Source organism: Tupaia chinensis, unplaced genomic scaffold, assembly GCF_000334495.1.
Source record: "Tupaia chinensis unplaced genomic scaffold, TupChi_1.0 Scaffold138060_1, whole genome shotgun sequence".
Classification (NCBI taxonomy): Eukaryota; Metazoa; Chordata; class Mammalia; order Scandentia; family Tupaiidae; genus Tupaia; species Tupaia belangeri.
Genome location: NW_006197961.1, coordinates 1,639,947 through 1,650,672, shown reverse-complemented (window position 1 = coordinate 1,650,672; position 10,726 = coordinate 1,639,947). Strand labels below are relative to the sequence as shown.

General features: G+C 52.8%; 1 protein-coding gene across 1 annotated transcript in view; it reads left to right on the top strand.

The window, feature by feature from the left end:
* ASF1B (anti-silencing function 1B histone chaperone) overlaps positions 1-10,425 on the top strand; it is an 11,552-nt gene extending 1,127 nt beyond the window's left edge. The window contains exons 2-4 of the mRNA XM_006161012.3: positions 6,950-7,065; positions 8,835-9,011; positions 9,373-10,425. Coding sequence (XP_006161074.1) covers positions 6,950-7,065; positions 8,835-9,011; positions 9,373-9,576 — 497 coding nt within the window. The 3' untranslated portion in view covers positions 9,577-10,425. The remainder of the gene's footprint in view (positions 1-6,949; positions 7,066-8,834; positions 9,012-9,372) is intronic.
* Positions 10,426-10,726: the final 301 nt, after the last annotated feature.

Sequence of the window (10,726 nt, the reverse complement as noted above, 5' to 3'; positions counted from 1 at the left end):
TTAACTTGCGGGACCCCCCAGCCCCCCCCGTCTTTCTCGTGGCAAGCCCCCAGTTCCAGCCACCCACTCTGCTCCCCCCCCCAACCTCTCGTCCCGAGACTGCGTGCCCATCCTCCCTCCCCCGTGTTGAGACGTTCCCAGTCTCCCTGTTTCCTTATGGAGACCCCAGCCTTCAGCCCTCTCCCATGTTTTCGCAGTGGGAACCCCAGCCCCCCTTTTATTGTCATTTTCTCCGCGGGGACCTCTCCCTCAAGCTCCCTCCCGATTCCTCCCCCTCCCCCCCTAGGGATCCTCTCTTTGGGTCTCCCCTTTTTCCCCTGTGCAAACCCCTGACCTTGGCAAGACCCCATCCGCTCCCATCTGTCTCCTAATCAGCCCCTTCCCGAGTCGGCTGACAATTAAGCCACCCCACCTGCAACAACTGTTGCTAGCGTGCTACCCCAGGGTGCATATTCTAGAATCTGGCTGCCCTCCTTAGTTTGCGATTGACTCCCCTAAGACTGAGCCGTCCCCGGGGAAGAGATGGCCTGGCTTCTAGCTCCAGCCACGGAGGGTAACTTGGTCTCCCGTCTTCTCTCTGCCTCTGGGTTGACACACTCACGTGACAGGTGGCATAGCACAGGCTGCTACCCAAGCTTGGCGCACCAGGTTCTAGCGGACTTAAATACGGCGGTTGTTCCACTGCTTTTGATGGGCTGACCTAGTCCCGGGGAGGTGGTGGACTGGGCCCTGGCCTTGGGGGGAATCCAGCTTCAATCATTCCGCGGGAGGTCCCAGCCTCCTATGCATCTTTTCCAAGGTGCTTTCCCGGATGTCCTTGTTCATCTGTGCGACATAAAGGTGGACCTGGCTCTCATCTCACAGATGAGAGAAGAGCCACAGAGACCTTTCAAGTAAAGGTCTTAGATCTGAAATCTAAGGTCACCCAGGGAGCCTTGGCACCACTCACGGGCAAGTCCCGCTTTCGGGAGGAAGTACTCCATTAGGCCATTTTTTTCCACTGGGTGGTTAAAAGAGCAGAGGATGGCTTGGTGGTTAAGGCGCTGACCCCCACATGAAGTGACCGTGGTTCAAGTCCAGGACCTGACAGCTTGGTTTCTCTCTCTCTCTCTGGTCAAATTAAAAAATAATAATGATGATGATGATGCATAAAGTTAAATAAAATATACTTTTTTTAAATAAAGAGGGCCAGCAGGTGGCATGGTGGTTGAGGGCACTGGATTCCCACATGGCCAACCACGGTTCTAGTCCCGGACCTTGCGGCTTGCTTTCTCACTTTCTCTCTTTCTCTCTCTCTCTCACCCCCACACACACTGTCCCTCACTGGTCAAATGTAAATAAATAAATAAAGTTAAATAAAATCTTTAAAAAAGAAAAAAGAGTAAGAAGCTGCAGGTGAGGCGGTGGAGGTCCATGAGGTGTGAGTCCTGGGTGTGTGGTGCCTCTTGATGGCAGGAGGAAAATTGGAATATCTGGGGGCTGATTCAGGGCAGTGTCTGCACACTTGTGTTAACTGATGCACCCGTCTGCCCTCGGTTTCTCTTTTATTTTCTTTTTTTAAGGTTTTGGCCATAGGGCATATGCACCTACCACGGAGTGAGAAAGAGAGAGGGAAAGTGAGAAATCGTTCCCCAGGAAGGATGACCACTCTGCAGTCCCATCTCCTCTCAAGGTGTGGGTCATACACACATAGACACCTAGCTTGCTTTTTCTTTCCCTTTTTTCTTTTTTTTTTTTTTATTTTTATTTTGGAGAGGTTTTTGCTGTAGAGCGCATGCGCTCACCTGAAAGACAGAGGCAGAGAGACAGAAAGTGAGACATCACCCCCGGGGGTATGGCCACACCGCAATCCCTTCTCCTTCATTCTCTTGGGATCTTGGGCATGCACGCACATGCACCCGGAGTGACTTTAAGCCCCTGGGTCCAGGTCAACTACATGGGAGTCTAGTGACATAGCCATGAAGCCAACTGCTGGTGCCCCTAGCTTGATTTTTCAAGCCTCCAGGTCCAGCCACCGTAATACCCAGCGGCCCATCTCTCATTCCTTTTGCTTTGGAAAAGTTTTTACTATAGGGTGTATGTGCTCGCCAGAAAGACAGAGAGAGAGAGAGACAGAGACACAGAAAGCCAGGGGGGATGGTCACGCCGCAATCTCTTCTCCTCCTTTCTCCTCTCGGGATCTTGGGCACGCACGCACACGCGCCCGGCGTGAGTTTAAGCCACTGGGTCCAGAACTCGAACTGCAGTCGACTACGTGGGAATCCAGCGACGTAGCCATTACGCCAACTGCTGGCCCCTCTATTTTTTTTTTTTTAACTTTGATTTATTTAGTTTTAGAGATTTTTGCTATAAAATGTGTGCACTTGCCAGAGATACACAGAGAAAAAGTAGGAAGTCACCTACCCACAGGGGATGGCCACGCCGCAATCCCTTCTCCTGGGATTTTGGGCACACAAGCACATGCTCCTGGCGCGAGTTTCAAACCTCCAAACCTCTGGGTCCACCACTCAGACTACTGTCGACCATATGGGAGGCCAGCACCTTAACCACTACGCCACCTGCTGGTGCTCATTCGTTTTTAAACTAGGTAGTCTACTAGTGACTAACTATAGAATAATAAGCCGAGTTAAATCCTTTCTGGAACCGAAGGGGGTGTAAATAAATAAATAAAGTGTAGAATGACGCTGTGGAATAAGATTTAATTTAAAAGCCAGGAAGAGCCGTAAGCAGCTAATAGGTTAAGGGATTCAGAGTTCCCAGATGGCGGGAGATCAGGTTTCCATCGGCCTGTTTGTGCCCCTTGTATTTAAAAATGGTTGTGCGCTCAGTATCTAGTACTGTTATTCCTGGGCAGCCGCTGCCCTGGTACTTTACTGATAGATTTAAGAGCAGGAAAGGCTCTTGTCAACCTGCTGAATTTTGGGGGGGAGGGTCGGGGTGGAGAGGTTTTTGCTGTAGGGCGCGTGCGCTCGCCAGAAAGACAGAGACAGGGAGACAGAAAGTGAGAAGTCACCCTCCAGGGGGGATGGCCACGCCGCAATCCCTTCTCCATTCTCCTCTCAGGATCTTGGGCACGCACGCACACACGCGCAGGTCTGGGACTCAAACCATGGTTGACTACGTGGGAGTCCAGCGACATAGCCCTTACGCTAACTGCTGGTCCCTCAACTGAAAATCTTGACAAAGCTCCCAATCAGGGGATCCCGTTTCCCCACGTGCCAAGTCCCTTGGGCTCTTTTTTTCCCCCTCAGCATCTAGAAGTCGATACCTCTGTGGCATATAGGTCTGCATTTAGCACATGAGGTGTGAATGCTTGCCACATCTCGTTGAGGAATTCAGCAGACACAGGTTGAATTAGTCATAGAAGCCAGATGGGCTGAGCTGGGTTCATCCATGCCGTTATGAACAGAGGCAAAATGATAAACAGAAAAGAGGCCCACGAGATGCATTCAGAAGGAAAGGGGGAAAAAAGAGGCAGGAAACAGATTTTCAGATAGTTCAACTGTAATCATTTTGCATGCCTTTTTTTTTTTTTTTTTTTTGGATAAATGTTTGCTATAGGGTTTGTGCGCTTGCCAGAGACAAAGTGAGAAATTGCCCACAGGAGGGGTAATCTCCTCGCCTCTATTTTACCTCTCCAGATCTTGGGCTTACACACACATGTGCCCATTACGGGCTTCAAGCTGCCAAGTCTGAGACTCAAACTCTGGTTGACTACATGGGAACCCAGCAATGTAACCATACGCCATCTGCTGGTCTCTACGTGAGCCTTTTTTTTGGGGGGGGGAGGGGGGTTCATTTTTATTTGTTATTATTTAATTTGACCAGAGAGAGAAAGGGAAAGTGAGAAAGCAAGCCACCAGGTCCAGGACTCAAACTGTGGTTGGCCATGTGGGAGTTCAGCGCCTTAACCACTGCGCCTCCTGCAGGTCCCACCCCCACCGTGTCTTCAATCATCCGATTGGTTGTGGTTTTGTTTTCAGACTGATGGAGGTGTGTCTCAGCCTATGATGTTAAGGCATAGAGGAAAATGTAATGTGTTTGAGTTACCCAGGGGTACTGCTCGGGAGGTTGGGTATACAGGTTACATGTGTATAATTGTGCCGTGTGTGTGTGTGTGTGTGTGTATTTTAAGATTTATTTATTTATTTAATTCCATTTGTTATTTTTTAATTTGACGAGAAAGAGAGAAGAAAAGCAAGAAAGCAAACCTCCAGGTCTGGGACTCAAACCGTAGTTGGCCACGTGGGAATCCAGCACCTTGAAACACCACGCCACCTGCCCCGGCCCCAGTGTCCTATATTTGAGTTTGAGCTGTGTTGGTGACTGATAATCCCATTTCTAATTTAAAAAGAAAAGTTCAGAAAGAAGATCATCTAAGAAGGAGTGGCCCCTGTGGCCTAGTGGCTATGGAGTCAGATTCCACATGGATGACGACCCACAGTTCGAATCCCCAGCCCCGGTGTCTTGAAAAACATGCCTGGGGCATATGCGTGCCTATGTCTATGTCCAAAATCGCGAAAGGAGGAGGAGATGGGGGAGAAGGATTGCAGTGTGACTTCTTCTTTCAGGATTTTGGCATGCATGCACAAGACATGTGCCTGGCGTGAATTTCAAGCTGCCGAGTCTGGGACTCAAACCACTGTCAACCACGTGAGAGTTAAGTGCCTAACTGCTACACGACCTGGTGGCACCTACCCAATGTGATTTTTTTTTTTTTTTCACTTAACTTCATTTATTTATTTATTTGTATATTTCATTTTGACCAGAGAGGGACAGAGAGCGAAAGTGAGAAAGCAAGCTACCAGGTCCAGGATTCGAACCGCAGTTGGCCGGATGGTAATCCAGCACCTTTAACCACCACGCCACCTGCCGGCCTTGATTTTTTTTTTTTTTTTTTAAGCCTCCCAATCCGGGAATTGAACCACATAATCAACCACATGGGATCCAGCCACCTTAACCTCCATACCACCTGCTGGCCCCTCATTCTCCTTTTTGTCTGCACACCCATCTGGTTATGGGGGCTGGGGGTGCGGAAGGCAACAACCTCAAAGTGCCCGGGCCGTGTAAGGAAGCTGAGGGCGGGCCTACCTTGTGTTTCCATTCTTCCAAAAAACTTTACCCTGGTGTACCTCCACTGGAAACAAAAAATCAATAGGGACCAGGTGGCATAGTGATGACTCAGCTTGACCTCCCATGGGAAGGTCTTGGGTTCAGGTCCCAGAACCTCCACGTACATGCCGGGTGCTCCAGACTGGCTGAGACTCGGAGGAGATGTGGCATGAGGACCCTGTGGGGACTACTTGTCTCTCTTTCCAACTCTCAGAAATAAACGAATGAGGGAACCAGCAGTTGGCATAGTGGCTGTGTCGCTGGACTCCCATATAGTTGACCGCGGTTCGAGTCCTGGACCCGGTGGCTTAAACGTGTGCGTGCGTGCCCAAGATCCCCAGAGGAGAATGGAGGAGAAGGGATTGCGGCGTGGCCATCCCCCCTGGAGGGTGATTTCTCGCTTTCTGTCTCTCTGTCTCTCTTTGTCTCTCTGGCAGGTGCATGCGCCCTGTAGCAAAACCTCTTAAAAAAAAAAAGAAAGAAAGAAAGAAAGAAAGCCAGGTGCCTATGCGTGCGTGCCAGTAATCCCAAGAGGAGAATGGAAGAGAAGGGATTGCGGCGTGGCCATTCCTCCCTCAACCGGGGCATGCTTTCTCACTTTCTTAGTCTCTCTCTCTCTCTTCCCTCTAGTGAGCCCCCTGCCCTAGAGCAAAACCTAAAAAAAATTTAAAAAATACAATGACCTGAACTTCCTCCTTGCAAATAAGAGGCCGGAGTTGCACTGCCGCCTTGACTCGAATGGTCACCTGTATCCCACCAGACCTACTTGGGTTCCTGGGTGGAACAGCAGGGGACAGGAAGCAGGTGTCTCCAGGCAGGGCTCAGGTGACAGACCCTGCAGCCCGGAGGCCCGGCGTCGCTGTGCCTCCCAAGTTGGAGGCTCTCGTGGGACACCCGACCAAGGAGCAGGGCGGCTTCCAAGAGAGTTCGCTCCCTGTGACAATCACAGCTTGTGAAACTTCCCCTCAGCTGCCGGGGCCGCGGGTTGTGTAATTCCAGAGAACCTAAAATAAGTGGCGGGTCCCCTGCCAAGCTTCCCCTGCACTGGCGTGACCTTGCTCCTGGTTCACTTGGCCGTCCTGCAGAAGGCTGTGGTCACTGGACACGGGTGTGATTGACGGGCAGGGTCTCCTTCAGCACTTTCCCTTTCATCTGGTCTCAGCACGATCAGGGATGGGGGTCCCCCTGCTAGAGGGGGTGCAGGGACGTAGGACTTAGAGGAGCGTCCCCGGGATGCTGTATTTGCCTCAGCCCCTGGGGCCTCCATGTCCCCAAGGGGGCATGACTTGAGGCCAGATCTGGAAGACCCAAGGATGGCATCCCCCAGCAGCTTCACCTCCTCCCTCCCTCCTGCCGGCTGGCTCTCCCGCTCCCCTGGAATCTGCCGCCTTGCCCCAGTTGTCGAGGGATCTCCTCCGTCCAGTGGCAGCCGTCCCTGTGTGTGAAAGGATGCTGTTTCCTCTCCCAGCACCCAGTGGGCAGGGCCCCGACATGGCCCGACTCCCTGCAGCTCCCTCCTCAGCACGCCTGCGTCACGTGGGTCTTAATTCAGCCTCTGCCATACGGTTCACTCTCAGGCTCCGAGAGGCCCGAGTGTCCCCAGACGTATGGTCAAGGTCGCCTGGCGGAGCGAGGCCCACAGGAGACAGTTGCCCACCGGACGTAGAACCTCACGCCCACCCCAGCGTTCAGGATGGTGGCACCAGGTGGAGGGCAGGTGCAGGTGGAAAGAAAGACCTTTTAGTACCTAATGACCTGTCCGGGGCTAACCCACGGACACCTTTCCCTCACTGAGCTAGTTCAGGTCCTTAACGTCCCCCCGCCCCTGTCCCTGCAGACCTGGAGTGGAAGATCATATACGTCGGCTCAGCCGAGAGCGAGGAGTTCGATCAGATCCTAGACTCGGTGCTGGTGGGCCCCGTACCCGCAGGGAGACACATGTTCGTCTTTCAGGTAAGACTAGGCCAGGCCAGGAAGTGGCGTAGTGATTAAGGCGGCTGGGTCCCACGTGGCCAACTGCACGGTTCAAGTCCTGGGCACGGACGTGGTGGCTTGGAGAACATGCCGGGCTCATGTACATGCACACCCAAAAACTCAAAAGGAGGATGGAGAAGGGATTATGGTGTGGCCATTCCTTCTGGGAGAAGCTTTCTCTCCCCGGGGAGCATACATACCCTAAAACAAACAAACAAAAAAGGAGGGCCTTGAGTCAGCCCTATAGCCTAGTGGTTAAGGAAGCCAGATCCCACATGGCTGACTGGTTCAAATCCCACTCCAGGGCCAGCAGGTGGTGTGGTGGTGAAGGCCCTGGACTCTACTTGGACAACCACAGTTTGAGTCCCAGACCTGGTGGCTTGCTCTCTCACTTTCCCTCTCTCTGTGTCTCTCTCTGGTCAAATTAAAATGAATGAATAAATAAATAATACTTTTATTAAAAAATTGCAGCTCCAGCGGCTGCCCTAAATCCCAAAAGGAGAGAGAGGTGTGGAGGGGATTGTGGTGTGACTGTGCCCATGGGGGTGCTTTCTCCCCGTCCCCCCCACCCCAAGTGCATGTACCCTCTGGCAGTTATAAAAAAGGGACACTTGGTCACAGTAAGAGGAGCCAGGGCCTCGCTCTGTGCATGTCTGCACATGGCCACAGGAGGCCCTAGAGGCATAGGGATTGGAGTTACACGTAACACTTCACACGTAGGGAAATAGGGCCCGTAGGTGACATGGAGGGTAAGGTGCTGGATTGCATATGGCCGACTGTCCAGTTCAAGTCTCAGACACAGTGGTTAAAAAGAAAAAAAAAAACCTACCAGGAGCATGTGTGTGTATATGCCTAGAAATCCTAAGAGAATACAGGAGAAGAGACTGTGGCGTGGCCATCCCTCCTAGGGGAGTGATTTCTCACTTTTCTCTCCCTGGCAAATGTATTTGTCCTATAGAAAAAATTTCTTTTAAAGAATTATTTGTTGGGGCCAGCATATGGTATAATGGCTATGTCGCTGGACTCCCATTTAGCTGACTGTGGTTCGAGTCCCAGACCCGGTGGCTTAAACTCATGCCCGGTGCGTGTGTGCCCAAGATCCTGAGAGGAGAAGGGACTGTGGCATGGCCATCCCCCCTGGGGGTGATTTCTCGCTTTCTGTTTCTCTGTCTCTGTCTTTCTGGTATGTGCATGTACCCTATAGCAAAAAGCTCTCCCCCATCCCACCAAAAAAAAAAAAAGAATTATTTGTTTAATTATTTTCATTACCTTTTTTTTTTTGGATAGGTTTCTGCTATAGGGCGCGTGCGCTCGCCAGACAGAGAGAGACAGAGACAGAAAGCGAGAAATCACCTTCCGGGGGGATGACCACACTGCAATCCCTTCTCCATTCTCCTGTTGGGAATTTGGGCACACACGCGCCGGGTGTGAGTTTAAGCCACCAGGTCGGGGACTCGAACCGCGGTTGACTACGTGGGAGTCCAGCGACATAGCCATTACTCTAACTGCTGGTCCCAATCATTATTATTTTTCATTTGACCAGAGAGAGAAAGAGAAAGTGAGAAAGCAAACCACCAGGTCTGGGACTCGAACCGTGGCCAGCCATGTGGGAGTCCAGCTCCTCGGCCACCACGCCACCTGCCGGCCCCTGGAGATTTTTTTCAAAATGCATGCGTTCTGGGAATGTTTGTATTAATGACGACGAGCCCTGACTGTGGAGGTGCTCAGGGCTGTACGTGTCTCCCTAGGCCGACGCCCCCAACCCATCCCTCATCCCCGAGAGCGACGCCGTGGGTGTCACGGTGGTCCTCATCACCTGCACCTACCATGGGCAGGAGTTCATCCGCGTGGGCTACTACGTCAACAACGAGTACCCGAACCCCGAGCTGCGGGAAAACCCACCCCTGAAGCCGGACTTCTCGCAGGTGGGGCCTGTCTCTGCACTTCCGGTTTCTCACGCAGCAGCCTGTTTGCACGTGGGGCTGCTAGAATTGGGAGTCAAGGTCACTTCTTAAGGTTTTCAAGTCCCGCTTGGTTCTCGGGACAGAGAGAGGGCTTTGTTTTTCAAGACGGGCCTTACGGAATGGAGATTAGATAGGACTTGGCCCACAATCAGGGGGCCTAGGCGCTCCCTGGAGTTGCAGACAGAGTTGATAGTTGCTGGTGGAGATTGAATAAGCACAAGCTGGCCTTCCTGGGCTCCAGGCGGGGACTGGGGGTGTCCTGGCCCTAGGGAGTGATGACAGGGCACATGGACAGCGATCAACCTTCCTTTCTCCCGCCCAGCTCCAAAGGAACATCTTGGCCTCTAACCCCCGGGTGACCCGCTTCCACATCAACTGGGACAACATGGACAGTCTGGAGGCCATGGAGAACCAGGACTCCACCCTGGGGAGCGGCCTGTCCCTCAGCTGCACGCCTGTCAAGGGCCTGGGCCTCTCCGGATCCATCGCTGGACTCCTCCCTGAGAACTCCATGGACTGCATCTAACTGGGAATGCCAGGCCGGGACCTCGGCCAGGCCTGCCAGAGGGCTGCGTACAGGCCACCCAGAGGACTCGAGGAGCATTGACTTTCTCCAGGCTTGTCAGACGTGGCCCCGAGGAGAGACCAGGCCTTGGGGCTCCCCTCTGCCCTGGCCTGGAAGGATCACCTCACGGGTCTGTAAGAAGCAGGTACTTCCATTTTTACTATTGCTTCCTGTGTCCTTTTTCCTCCCCCCACCCCCGTCCACCTGCGGCCACTGTGGGCCCTGGTACCGTTGGCCTGGAGGTCTCTCCACCAACCTCCCCCACCTGCTCCAAGGCTCATTTTGCACCGAGCAAGGCTCTTGACCCTCTTGGGTCAAAATGTGTCATCCTCCCTTCCAAATACCCAGCAGATCACCCGCCCCCCAACTGGTGACCCCAGCAAGGAATCCTTAGAGAGGGACTCGCATACCATTTCAGTCCCCCTCCCAGGGGGAGATTTAAGCCTTTTCAATCTAGCAGCCCCTGGAAAAAGCTTGTTCCTTACAGTGTGAGCAATGGAAAGCTGAAGAGGGGGTACCCCTCCTCAGTCACCACCTTCCCGTTACCAACGGGATCTGGCTTTGCCCAGAGGCTGCCGTGTGGGGCGAGGGCCTGTTGGAGGGGTCTGCTGAGCTCAGCCTGTCCCAGGGTGGGCATCAGGGCCCCTGAACCTCTGGCTGCCTGGACCTGCCGCAGGGTGCTTCAGGCAAGGGAGGCAGTGGGGCCCTTGAAAATCTCTCTCTGACCCCCCCCCAGGCCTGGTCCCTGTGCTGCTGCGTGGGTGATGTTTTGTGGCTGCAGTTTATATATTAAAGGGTTTTTATATTAAAGATGTTTGGTTGGTCTGCAAATAAAAAGCACTTCATCTAGAATGACTGCTTCTGCTTGGGCCTTAGGGGAGTCTGTGGCAGTGTCATCTACCCCTTCGTGACCCGGTGACACCCTCTTGTCCTGTCCAGTGGGTTGGCTGGCCGTTGTCCCCTGGCATAACTTAGTCCAGTCTAAATCGGTGGTCCAGGGTATTCCAGACTGAGGTCTGGGAGGGTTTCTTCTTTTGTTGAGATTGAAGTAAACTGGGCCAGCTTATGGCATGGTGGTTAAGGCAGCTGGGTCCCACGTGGCCAATGACAC